At 37.9% G+C, this 13,808-nt stretch overlaps 1 protein-coding gene across 1 annotated transcript; it reads left to right on the top strand.

The window, feature by feature from the left end:
- The first annotated feature begins 4,784 nt into the window (after positions 1-4,784).
- On the top strand, positions 4,785-13,353 carry abhd11 (abhydrolase domain containing 11). The gene is made up of 6 exons (XM_005727918.2): positions 4,785-5,413; positions 6,848-6,992; positions 7,351-7,524; positions 7,730-7,900; positions 9,319-9,500; positions 11,382-13,353. Exons 1-6 carry the CDS (start codon positions 5,205-5,207, stop codon positions 11,515-11,517), a joined length of 1,017 nt encoding a protein of 338 aa, XP_005727975.1. The 5' UTR covers positions 4,785-5,204; the 3' UTR covers positions 11,518-13,353.
- The last annotated feature ends 455 nt before the right edge of the window (positions 13,354-13,808 follow it).

Genomic DNA, 13,808 nt, shown 5'->3' with positions numbered 1-13,808 from the left:
TAGATAGATAGATAGATAGATAGATAGATAGATAGATAGATAGATAGATAGATAGATAGATAGATAGATAGATAGATAGATAGATAGATAGATAGATATCACAAAGCATGTGTCACCAAAGCAAACGATGGCTGAAGATCAGGTTTGGCTTCCATTCGGTTACTTTTTATTTAGCCAGCAGCTGTGTTGGATCTCTCTTTTGGTTTATTGGGAGACCTTTGTAACACTTGGGTGTGGCAGGGTGCAGAGAGGAACAGAAAGACAGAATAAAACACAGGCACCTGGCCTGTGATCTTTACACAGTAGGATATTGGCGCTAAGCCTGGTTTTAACTTTTATTTATTTAAAGTAGAACACTGTGATTAGCAGTGGCTGTTCACTCTGTGTAGCATGAAAGAATACACAAAATAAAGTGTGAGTGCAATCAGTGCAATTTCAGCGTTTCTTTGCATTTTAATTTCACATATTGTTTTTCTTTCGTTCAGCGTCAGTAAATGCTGGAGGGTCATTTTTGAGCATCGCATCTTTGAACCACTAAGTCATGTTCCATAGTTTTTACACATTCTACATCTGAAATAAAAGGAACAAACGTACTTTAACAGTTAACAGTTATCAAGTTTTTACTCACAAGCCACACACATGTTCTTTATACTGGTCCATTAATCTTAAAGGATATGAGCTGGGTCAATAACTGGATTTTTCAGAAGAAAAAAGAAGAAGGAGAAAAGAGGAGAAAAAATATCTGCAACAATTCTGCTAATAAGTGGTAATCTTTTCTTTTTTTTTTGATAAAACAAGATAATAAATCAACATTCCAATTTCAGTATCAAAATCCAGGCTTAAAAAAAAAACATCTGACTGTGATTAAAACCAGTTTACCTTATATTTTCAGCTCTTATGAATGAATGCTTATTCTTATTGACTGCTTTACACAGACTACAATCCCTTGTGCCAGAGAATTGTCGTTTTTTTTTTCCCCAAAGATGTTTCACTAATTATCTGATAACAATCAATGTAAGAATGTCATTTATTAGGCAAGTAGAAGCATCTCATCAGAATTAGTGCATGCTAATCATGTGAAATCTCTTTCATTTGCTCTATATTAGGGCTTAAAGTTCGGCAATATTTGCGGTCTGGATGTTTGCCCCCTTCATCTATCTACATGGCACAGAACCCCATGTTGGCGCTCAAAATTCAACAATGCAGAAGTGTTCTCAAACCACTCCTACCTCTGACACAACTTTGTAGGAACAGAGGTCTGCTGCGCTTCAATTTTGTTCTTCAAATTGAATCTGACAGGTTATCACTTTTTAGACCGTTTTAAATGCAATCTGTGGACTATAATTTTATTTCTATGTTAACTAGCATAAATTGGCAGGTGTTAGTGTCTGTGGAAAGCAGTCCACAGCTTCCACTTCTCATTCAGTCTTTTTTTCACTCAGAGATATCGTAGGGCGCTGTGCTGGCTGATGCCTTATGACCATCCTTGCATACACAAATGGTGACTTCAGGCATCAAAAAATCCCACATAGCCTATGACGCTAAATCCAGGCCTTTACACTTTTTTCTATTCAATCTATTTATCTATTTATCCATCGATTTCCACACGTAAAGAAAGCTTTAAAAACAAGTGGATTGAAAGTTGTTGTTTTTCACATGTAGGTTTGTTTCTTTTTTAAGATAATACCTAAACCTATTTTATATACTCTAAAGGTTTAATGTATAAAAAAAAAGAGAAATAAGAAATAGAGAAGTATGACAGGGCAAAAAAAAACAGAAGAGAGAGAAGATGGAGTCATTCAATATTGTGACAACAAATACAAAGAGGATGTGCCATTGTTTTTTCCGTCACCTAATATCACTGCTTACATAATTGAATGTCAGGTTCCCTTTACAGCAGAGACACATGAAACTGACAAGTAGTTAATTTCTTACAAACAGAACAATAATCACAAGGTCCAACTCAAACACACTCTAGGAAACACAGGCTCAGGTTATCGCTGATTTCTTTAACCTCTTATTAGATGGAATGTAAAGTTGCATGAAGCAGATAAAGTATAATCTGCATCTATAATTGTGTCCCAGAGATGAAGGCAAGATCTTGACCCAAGTCCCCACCCTTATCAAATGTTCTAGTTGAGCTTTTGCTGTCTATTGAATGTTTTGTTGCTCGAATGAGGGAGACTTTGATCCTAGATGTTGACAGCAATGAGTGATTGTGCGGATGTTATATATTACCATTCCTTTCCTCTCCAAAGCCATCAAGATAGTTCCCTTATCTGGATTTTAACGTTTATGACTTTGGGAGTTAATAAACCTTTTATATTTGTCGTGTATCCTGTGAATCACTGTAGTAAAAGACTAAAATAGCAACTTATTTCATGGTTTTTTGTTAGTGTTGATTTTTTGTAATCTATTGTCTTGTTTTCATACCCTTCCACCTTGTATCTTATCTATGTCAAGTTTACATGCATTTTCATATTTCTTGTTTATAGTTTCTCCAGTTTCTCAATACAAACCTGTTCTCGATTCTTCGAAATAGCTCTTAGTATGTCCACCTATCCATTTTCTTACAGGCCAGATAGTTCACTGCACTGCCCTCTTATGATCTCATCTTGTATGTGCTGTCGTCGACCTTGCCTCAGTTTTTGTAAACCTGCACTTTATGTTCTTTGTTTGCTCACGAGTCAGTTTGCCTTTTACTTTTTGGACTTTGAATTTCTTGGACTGCTTCAACAGCTTTTGAGTCAACTCCTATCTGTTTTGTGTCCTGCATTTGGGTTCCTGACAGGTTTGTTTGGCGTTAAGTGTAACATTAAGTTCCATAAAAGACATTATAGGTTGCTTCACATCAGCAACGTGTCACATAAATTCTTAGTAGGTTTGTTTCCCTGCGCTAAAGCCCCATCCTGCAATTTTAAACATTTTAAAGGTTGCTCTGTGACCTAGACAGCACACCTCACTGATGCGTTTGATGAAATTCAGCTTATGGAAACCAGCTAAAAAGTCTGCCAGGAGCTAAATGTTCAACTATTTCTGTTTTATTACCTTTTTGTCAATAAAACACTTGCCGAATGTAATATCACAATTTAAGCAGTAAGAGAACTATTGTTTCAACTAATAACTCTTTAGAATATTAGTTCTTTAGGTTTTCTGCTCCGGGATCGGAAAATAGAAAACACATTGTGCCATGTGGGAAGTGAAGTGACATGCTTGTCGAAGATTAAAATCATTCATTTGGCTATCAAAGTAGGGAAGTACTCTTACATTTACTTCCATCACAAGACTGAATGTTTCCATTTCATTGTTTCTGTGACAGCTGAAAAAGTAGAACAAAGAAATGTCACTAGTTATATAACCTTTATGTGTTTATGTGCAGGAACTATGAAGAAAGAAGTTGGGAATAAAGGAAAATGCTTTAACTATTCATTTAGTAATTATTACCCTAAGTTTTCTTGTTTTCCATTTTTTCTGTGTGAAAACACAGTGTCATGACAATAGTGAAAAGATGCACGTCTGCCACTTCCCTTTTCTTCTCTCCCTCAGGGTGCACCACATGCTCTCCCAGGGCCTCGCTCTCACACCATCACTACGGCGACAGCTGGCGGCATGCTTTGTCCCACAAGACACAGCTCCCATAGCAATCAATGTTTATAGATGCGGCCAGGCTCTAAGAGCTCTTGTGGTTTGTTTTTGTGTTCCTGAACATGATGTAGACGCATAAAGACGAAACCTAACTTCACTAATGAAAAACTAAACCAGATTGAGAAAGAAGGACACGACAAAGACAATATGACACAAATCAAAGACTCAAACCAAAGATCCAATAACTTTCAGAACTAAAAAACCCACAAACTGCTTTTTTGGCTCTGGCGAAAACATCCTTACGATCCATTTCATTGACTATCACAACAATATAAAGTCACACATGATTTTGGAGCAGTCTGCTGAGAGACATGTCCACAAACAAGAAAGTCACCTCTTTGATCTCTACAGATTTACTTGTCTTCAGTAAATGTTCCTCCTAAGACAATGTAACTCAACAATAAAGGATTTGCACTCACAGATTGGATTTTAAGCAATTCTTCAAGAAAATCATTAAGTTGGGGATAAGCCACTGTAGCCCAAAGTATGAACTCTGGCGTCACCTAGTGGCTTAACGACGCAATGTGTGTTTGCATTAGTGGTTTGCTTTTCTGTAATTTAATGTTTTTTTCAATTTTATTTCTGGTCAACCTGTTGTGGTGAAAAGAGAATTGAATGTAAAAGCGAAGCTCTCAATTTACCAGTCGATCTACGTCCTTACTCTCTCCTATGGTCATGAGCTGTGGAGAGTGACTGAAAGAACGAGACTGCGGATACAAGCGGCAGAAATGGGCTTCCTCCGAAGTGTGGCTTGCACCTCCCTTAGAGATAGGATAAGAAGCTTAGCCGTCCGGGAGGGGCTCAGAGTAGAGATGCTGCTCCTCTACATCGAAAGGAGCCAGGTGGTTCGGGCATCTGACAAGGATGCCCCCTGGCGCCTCGTGGGTGAGGTGTTCCGGGCATGTCCCACCAGTTGGAGGCCCCGGGGCAGACCCAGGACACACTAGAGGAGATGGCTGGGGAGAGGGAGGTCTGGGCTTCTCTGCTTAGGCTGCTGCCCCCGCGACCTGGCCCCAGACAGGCGGAAGAGGATGGATGGATGGATTTTCTGAAATATAATGTTTGTTCCAGAAACTTTCCAACGTTCTGTTTTACAAAAACAAATCTGGAAAAAAAAAGTAAAGCCCATTATTCTTGTATTTAGATTATTTTATCGGATTCCTGAACGTGAAAAAATATTTTAGGACACTTGATTATTTTCTGACTTCTCAGAAGTCAGAAGTTCAATGGGCTGAAATTTGTGTAAAAAAAGTGAAATCGGTTTATTTGCCTGATAAATAACAATATAATTTTTGATTTTCAGATGGTTTAGTAAATTTGTTAAGCATTGTATATACATACAGTCACCTGTAGGTATATATGTACCTACTTTTCGACCTGGGTCGAAACAAACCCCCCGAAAATACTGTACATGGTAGAATGTGAAAAGTAACTAAATAGCGCTTCTCATGCTGCTAGCCTGATAGTCTAATTTCAGGGGAAAGAACCGCCTTCTGCGTCATTACGCACAGCACAGCCAGGCCCTCTCCCTGTAGTTTCAACCTCCGGCCGCTCTGTGCATGCCCGCTCATCAGCTGTCACTGTGGCCGTGTGGAGACGCACATGCTGTTTTTCTACTACCTGGTAACGGAGCATATGCTGCCATGAGTGCTTTGTGTCGCCTGCTTCAGAGAGGACTGCTGAGCGGCCGGCCTCTGTGTCGTTTATTCCCCGGACAGCAGGATGTTAGCGGGGTGGCTCCCGCGGTCCGGTCAGCCAGCTCATCCAGGTATCCGTGCTAGCTTTCCCGGCTAACAGATGCCCTCTGCCTGTCACGTCTGTGACATGGTTCTGGGTAGATATGACAGCCCGGTGTTTCTGCTATAAAATAAAAACTGTTTAAAACCGTTATATAACCAAAGGAATCTCTGGCCATGTCATATAATTTTTGTCTTTAAACGTTACTTTCACAGTTTTACGTAAATGACATTCAGATGTTAGCTGCATGGATAACGGGCAGCTCAACTATCATCACAACCACACACAGGATTTTAGATCTGAGCTTTTATTATTTTATATTTTATATTGTCGGGATAAATAAAACAGTCTTTGCTGTTATCTAGTTCGATCATTATATGCTACATACCTTCTGAATTGCCAGCAGTTTAGCAGTCATGCTAAGCCTGATTAAAATAAATGCTAACGTTGTTGTAATAAGCCCTTAATCTTACCTTTGTTTTGTTACTTATTTACATACATACAAATGATTTTACCTTAATTACTTTAATATTATATGAATATTGAGAGGTACTAAGAGGTTTATTATTATTTAAGCAAGGTGTGCCCGGTAAACAGGCAGCTGCCTGCAGATATTGTAAATTTCCATTTCAGATATATTTTCAATATAAAATAAATAAAAACACATTGAAAACCTCAGCTTAATTAGCTTTAACTGTGTGATATTTTCCTAGCAAGCATGACAAATATTTGCTGTTTCCAGCTCATCGACTTAAAATGTTTAGTGCCTATCTTTGATTTATGTCGTTGTGAATGGATTATCTCTGGACGATGACTTCCTGTTTAACAAAATAAATGTATTAAAGCTGTCGCCTGGCACTGAGGGGCTTTAAAGTGTGTCGTTTTCATGTTTTATAGACTGAATAAATGAATAATCAAGCAAACAATCACAGGATGAGTCAGTGATGGAATAACTCACAAACACCTTGTCTCATTGTCCAATTAAAACCTGAATGTATTATTTTTCTCACAGTTTTCTGTCAGTGTTTTAATCTATTAACTCTTTGTACATGTTGTCATGTAATTAGTCATCTTCCCCTTGTTAACATTGTAATGACAACAATTTAAAGTCACGGTGAAATAAATAAGAACACGTTTAACATTGATATCCTATGTTTGCACGTAAGAGTAAATGTATTAAATTTATTTGTACATGTGTGTGGTTGCCTGTGTTGTACCAGTAGGTGACAGGAAAATAATTCCCATCAAAAAAATTATTTTAACAGGGCAGTTTGAATGGGATTTAATATTAGAGAAGAAAAATGCCCTGTAAGTGACTTTAAGCATTTCTACTCCCTAAAAGTTGAATAAGAGTTTTATTTGTTGGATTTATTGCAGTTCCTGTCTAAGTAGTAACACAAATCTTAGCACAGCTGGAAGCATAGAGGTTCATTCTAATAAACATTAATGTTTTTTTCTTTCCCAGCCTCCTCAGTCCTGTCAACTTGACCTACGACGTCTTCGATGGGAAGGGAGAGAGCACTCCCCTGGTGTTTCTGCACGGCCTCTTTGGCAGTAAATCTAACTTCCACTCAATAGCGAAGTCCTTGGTGCAGCGCACAGGCAGAAAGGTAATGCAGTGATGAAGACAACAGACCTGTCAGTTTTTACATCAAAAACATTCCCACTTATGTGTTCACTTTAAGCACCCTGTTAATAGTCTTCATACAAAAGCAGGTGTGGGAACGTACAGTTGACAGTGTGTTGTGTGTAATTTGATACAGCTTCCCAGCAGTCTGTGCTGTTGCGAAATTGCCCTGACAGATAATCTCTCATGTGTTTCCTTGATGAAACTCGTGTTCACAACACATTCTTTGTTCGTGCTGGGCCCAAGACAGACACAGCTGACATAAGAGCCGATTCTGCATGTACGCTCTCTCGCCTCCTCTTCTCCAGTCCAAGTGTCCTAACTGTCCTTTGTCCAGTTAGGTGCTGACAGTAGATGCCCGTAACCACGGCAACAGCCCTCACAACCCCGTGCTGACCTACGAGGCGATGGCGAATGATTTGAACCACCTCCTCGCCCAGCTCCATATCGACAAGTGCATCCTGATCGGCCACAGCATGGGTGGGAAAACAGCCATGACGATCGCTCTGACGCAGGTCAGCGGTCACAAAATGTCACATGAATTTATCATGATAGTGCAATTCCCTCGCTGGATGTCACCTGACCTTTTTCACTGTACATTCCTATGAACTTAATAATCCTCCTGTCCTAGCAATTTCCATTTTCCTACTGGTTTTCCCACAGTGGCATTTTTTACTTCCATTGTCCTGCTTGTTTACCTCAGTCTGTCTGTCTCTGTAGCCTGCTTTAGTGGAGAGGCTGGTGGTCGTTGACATCAGTCCTGCTCAAAGCAGCACACGGACCAACTTCCGGTATTACATCCAAGCAATGCAGGAGATGAAGATCTCCACAGACATCCCTCGTTCCACTGCAAGGCGGATGGCTGAGGATCAACTGCGCAGTTTAGTGAAGGTCAGGATAATCCATTACACTTCTATAATTTAATTTCTTATATTGTTGTTATTAAATGGTATTGCATTTCTATTATTATGTTAGTATTCAGAGATGTTTTTTTTTCTAAGTTTGTGTTATTATTTTATTTCATTTACTAAATGTATTGTTTGTTTTTCCCACCTAGACTAGTTGTAGGTAATTATCTTCATTGTGAGTGCTTTTTGACATGATACCAGTCAGTATTTTAAATAAATAAACCAATAAAACCAACCTTTTCCCCAAAAACGATTGTTAGTTTGTCAGAAGTGTCATTTATCTGTTTTGTTAAGGGTTTTTGTATAGATATTAAATCTGTAATAGCTGATCTGTTGGACCACTTGAGGTCAGCATTGTTCCATAACAAAGCCACTTACCATTTTAGAGTCTTGGAGAGACACAATAATGGCATTGATTATGATGACATAAGACCAGTATACTGTGTTCTAGTCACAGAGGCAGGCCTAAGTCTTTGTGTTAATGTTGAGCAAGAAGGCTCCAGAAGGTTTTTAAGAGCTTTTCTTAAGAAAAGTTCCCTGTCACATCTGAGAAGGATGTTAGTGAGGAATGTGAGTAAAGTAAAAGAGGAAAGCTGTTTTCCATAAAACTATAAACTAATAATTTACATCTGTAAAATGTTAATATATTTCAATAAATCTATGTAGATTCACTACATACCAGCCCCTTCGCAAAAAAAAGGTGTTTATGCAGTTAACAGTTAGGGGTGGGGGAAAAAATCGATACTGTGTAGTATCGTGATATTTTGTTTGCTAATAATGTATCGATACAGGGACAGCAGAAATCGATATTTTGTTACGTTTTTGTGCTCTGACTTCAGAGCATGTTGATCCTTTTTCTGAGCAAGAATCCTGACATTCCTTCACTGTCCAAATGTGTTTAACTGTTTTTTTTGGCAGCAATAAACATGACAGTTTACTTATTTTAATTTAAGACATGTTTTATTTTAATTAAGGTTAAAACTTTTTTATTTAATGTAAAATTATATTTTGTTTTAATTTACTTTCAAATTCTTCAGTTGCCGAATGGGCTGCATAGTTTTCATAAATTGCATAGTTCAGAATAGCTATAATTGTACCAGATGGTTGCATTCAGTTAAGTTGGACTAGTATGTAATACAAACCGTTCAGTTTGTCAACAATAAAACTGACTGAAATGACAGAAAGACTGAGTGCGAGACTTTATCAATATTCATTTTATCTAATGTCAAAGTTTACCTTTATGTACAGAATCTTAATATCGCAGATATTTTTAAAAAAACGCAATAATATCGTATCGTGCGTTAAGTATTGTGATAATATCGTATCGTGGGATGTATGGTGATTCCCACCTCTATTAACAGTTAAGCTCGTTATTCAATAACCTGCTGTTTCCTTCCGCAGGAACATTCAGTGCGTCAGTTCCTTCTCACTAACCTGGTGGAGCAGAACGGACACTACGCCTGGAGAGTCAACTTGGAGGCCATCTCAGCGCACCTTGATGACATCATGAGTTTCCCCAACTTTGACACTGGCTATGATGGACCTACTCTGTTTTTGGGTGGAGCTAGCTCTGCTTATATCAGGTATAAAACACAGATTGTGAACTTTTTTGAACAGGTAAAATATTTCCTGAAATACGGTTCATATTATAACATTTAAAACTAAAGTATTTAGATTTTATATATTTATGAAAATAGGAAAATATTTAACAAAAAAAATGCAAGTGGACACAAAATCATTCTGGGATGCTTGGACTGACCATTTAGTCAGTTTCTCTGATTACAAAAATGTAAACAATCCAATAAAAAATGATAGAGGTTACCTTGAGCTTATCGTAAATACCTAAACTTTAGCAGTTTTGCACTGTGTGTAAAGGTAATGCGACATCTATTATATGCTGGATTAATCACTCAATGATCATAACAAGAGTCAACAGACTGAATAACAGAATGTTTTTTTCTTTTCTCCTGCTCTGTTGAGTGTTTCTGTTTATTATATCTCCTTTAGTCTTAAGCTGTACATGAGGCATAAGAGACGTTGAACTTTCTGCAACAGCAAAGACGTTTGCAGAAATACAACTTCCAGAGAGAAGAGAGCTTTTATAATTTTTGTTGTTTTTTATCCAGTTTAACTATTAATTCTAATGTTGTAAATGCAGTTTTTAATGTACAGGTGACCATTAAATTTTAATTTAAATAATTAAACTAATTCAGATATTACTTCAAAGTAAGTGCCTGAGAGTGACTGCAGAGTGATGAGACTTAGTATTAAAAGGACTTTGGCTATACTAGCTAACATACATAATCTGTAACAGGTAAGTGAACTTGAAAGCCACTGGCTGTGAGCACATGTGTGGCTCAAGAAAATACTAATGAACTCAGGTTTAAACAACTGGAATGCAAAATGTTGTTGTAATTATTCAGACAGAAGAAGGCACAGTAATGGATATAAGAGAATTAAAATAACACATGATTATCCCTGAGAGGGTTTGCTTCAGGAAAGGCATCCAGGATGAAAAAAAAATCGAAATGTGGATCCATCTGCTGTGTGAAGCGAGCAGCAGAAAGACTTTAGCTTAGAAGTAAGCACATCACACCAAAAAATCTTCAAATATATTAAGACTGTCCTTTTATATACAGAGGAGAATGGCTAGACTGCTTTGAGCTGATAGTAAGGCAACAGTAACTCAAACAACCAGTTTTTACAACTAAGTTGTGCAGAAGAACATCTCGTATTGTTTAACATATCAAACTTTATAGCGGATAGGCTGTAATTCACACAGGCTCACCAAAATTGGGCAACAGATGATTTGAAAAAACGTTGCCTGGTCTGACATTCGGATGGTAGCTCCAGAATTTGGCGTAACAACATGAAAGCATGGATCCATTCTGCTTGGTTGCCGGTGGTGTAATGGTGTGGGGGATTATTTCTTGTACATGTCACAGCCCACCAGAGTATTGTTGTTGTCCACGGTCATCCTTTTATAAGCACAATGTATCCATGTTCTGATGGCTGCTTCCAGCAGGATAATGCATCATGTCACAAAGCTCAGATTGTCTGACACAGGTTTCTTGAACATGACAGTGAGTTCACTGTACTATACTTAAAGTTTCAAGCACTTGTTGAGTCTATGCCATGATGAATTATAATATTTCTAAAACCAAAGAGACGTCTGCCCTCTACGAGCAGGACTTAGAAATCCATTGTGACTGATATAAATTCTTATATATATTTATATATGTATTATATATGTAAATATACATGAAATAAAAAGACTGTATAGTGTAAAATAAACATACCATTTAACAATATATAACCCCAAAACACGAACCCAAATACCAGTGATTAACAGGTTTCATTTATATTCCTTTAGCACTTTTTCAGTTGCATATTCATGACTTTTACCACTGCCTGTCTTCCTTATAACACCCTCCTCTTCCTCCTCGTGTTCACTCCTGATCCAGCTCCGACGATTACCCAGAAATCCAGAGGCTGTTCCCCAACGCAGATATCCAGTACATCCCAGATGCCAGCCACTGGATTCACGCAGACAAACCCTTAGATTTCATCAGCTCCATCATCTCTTTCCTTCAATCCTAGCTGCCTCCAGCGTACGGGTCTGAACTTTTTTTATGCTCGACACCGTGAGCATCCGCTCGTCAAAAACTGAGGGTGCCGAATCAGCAGCTTCAGCAGGAGCAAGTGTAACTATTAACGATGCTTGTATTTGCCAACACTGGACCAAACTCACCCTTATACAACAGTCAGATCATACCTTTTAACAATATAGCACTTAGTGTAATGTACTGTAGGTGAACTTTTATTTTGTTTAGCCTCTCTGCCAGACAGGTAGTGTTATTAGATTGGCTGGTTTCTAGATGTGTGTTTGTTTTTTTGTTGATTTTTAGATAATAGAAACAAAAGAATCTCCAGTTTAACATAATGGGGCAGTTTTTGGAGGCGGTATACTAATCCAAAGAAATTCTCATTTGCACAGTGCTTCGTTTGTTTCCAGTGGCTTTAGGCCGAGGACAATCTGGGACCGCTGAAGTGTAGAAAGTCATGACAGCACTGCAATGAAACAAATACTGTAAATCTTAGAAGTGATGAATGTGTTAAGCAAAAAAGGTATCAGGAAGTTCGAGCTTGGCGCAGAGGACGTGGTACAGGATTTATGTGGTCAGTTGGTTTGTCATAGGAATTTATTTTACTGTTGATAATAGTGATATATTCAGCTTTTGGTGCAGAACGCGTCTCTTCGTTTGTGTATCTGCTGTGTGTCGGACACGAGGATTTACAGGTCAGTTGCATTTTGCAAAACTCAAGGTCACGGAGAGCGATGGTTGTGTTTTTTAGGCCAACTCATGCATCTATGAAAGGTGAGCAGAAACCACACATACAGTATTATCGCACTGTTTCCTGAGTGTCTCAGGTTATAACTGGATATACTACTTATTACACACTTATGCTATTGTTTTGTCTGTCTGGGGATAAGCATCGGTAACGTCGTCGTGTCTTTGTATGTGGTCAGTCCAAATAGTGTTTTGATGAAACAATGTTTTACCAGTCTGTATCTCATTTATCTCTACAAATAAGGCGCGTATGGGTATCTCACAAATATATGCTGCAACGAGGTACAACTGTACCTTGTTATGTGATCGTAATAGTAGTGAAACTGCCATTGTGTGAATAAGCAGGGTGTTGTTAATTTGTATACGTGCCTCTTTTATCCAGAGCTCCTTTTACATTTCTGTAAAACTTTATTAAGAAAAAACAACTTTTATTCTTCAATAATAATCTAGTAGAGTTTAGATTGGCAGCTGGGTTGCCAGTTCTGTGTGAATTTTCTCACAAGGAAAAGTTCAAGCACTTAGATGTTTACCAGAGTCAATGTTTTTTGTTCTTTTATTGTCATCACGGACGTCTAAAAAGGTTTAAATGGTCAGAATTAAGTTGAGTGAAACTCTTCTTAAGTTGTTTTTTTTTTGTGAAGCTCCAGCTAGTAGAGACTCACCCTTTCTTCCTCTTTTAACCCACAAGACAGATTTTGTCTTGTTGCACAATATTAATAGTTGGTTAGCACTTCCACTTAAATGCAGATCTTGCTAAAGCTTCTGGACTGTTGCAGTGGGATGAGTGGATGACAAAGCAGAGCTCTCCATCAGCAACAGTATAAAAAAATATTGTCAAATTATTCAGTAACATTACGAGTTGTTTGAAGACTGTAACCATCTGTTCAGGATTGTATAGTTTCACTTTGAGCATGCCTTCTCTCTCTCGTCGTCAGGTGTGACTTTACTGTGCTATATACATCCCTGTTTGTTGAATATGTTACCATTATGATGGCATTCATTCTAGATAATGACATATATGTATATAAATTTTAAATGTGTGGAAGATGCATATATATGTGGAATATATATTGTTGAAAATATATTATACAATAAAATGACCAGGAAAAAAAACAGTTGATCATTTTTCTTTCTTTTTCATATTGCAAAAAGCAAACATGCTGACAGTGAACAGAAGACTGTAAATGATGGATGTTGCTCAAAGGTTTGTGTCAAGCCTCAAAGCTGAGCCAGTTCACTGTTGCTGTCTTGGCGTTTTCCAACTTGAAAATAACTTCACTGAGAAATCAAGGGGCAGTACATGTTCATACAGCGCTGTGAAACAGTATTTGTCCCCTTCCCAATTCTTGTCACACTTACCATATTTTCCATACCATGAGGCGCGAGTAATCCGGGTCCAAAACTCCATCTGCTTCAGGTCCCAAAGTTAAACGAACACTGCAGCATCACTGAGAGTTAAAAACTGCCTAAATTCCTTCATTTTTAATATTTTTAATAAACATTTTTAATAAAATGTTTAATAATGTTGCTGCTTTACTA

This window comes from Pundamilia nyererei, unplaced genomic scaffold (genome assembly GCF_000239375.1).
Source record: "Pundamilia nyererei isolate P.nyererei 1_Seehausen unplaced genomic scaffold, PunNye1.0 scaffold00026, whole genome shotgun sequence".
Lineage (NCBI taxonomy): Eukaryota > Metazoa > Chordata > Actinopteri > Cichliformes > Cichlidae > Pundamilia > Pundamilia nyererei.
This window is presented reverse-complemented; position numbering and strand designations above follow the sequence as displayed.

Bases quoted from the DNA above. Each gene is read 5' to 3' on its own strand.
- abhd11 (XM_005727918.2), top strand. From the start codon at position 5,205: ATGCCCGCTCATCAGCTGTCACTGTGGCCGTGTGGAGACGCACATGCT. The intron at 7,525-7,729 runs GTCAGCGGTCAC...CTGTCTCTGTAG, and splicing joins TGACGATCGCTCTGACGCAG to CCTGCTTTAGTGGAGAGGCT. The intron at 7,901-9,318 runs GTCAGGATAATC...TTCCTTCCGCAG, and splicing joins AACTGCGCAGTTTAGTGAAG to GAACATTCAGTGCGTCAGTT.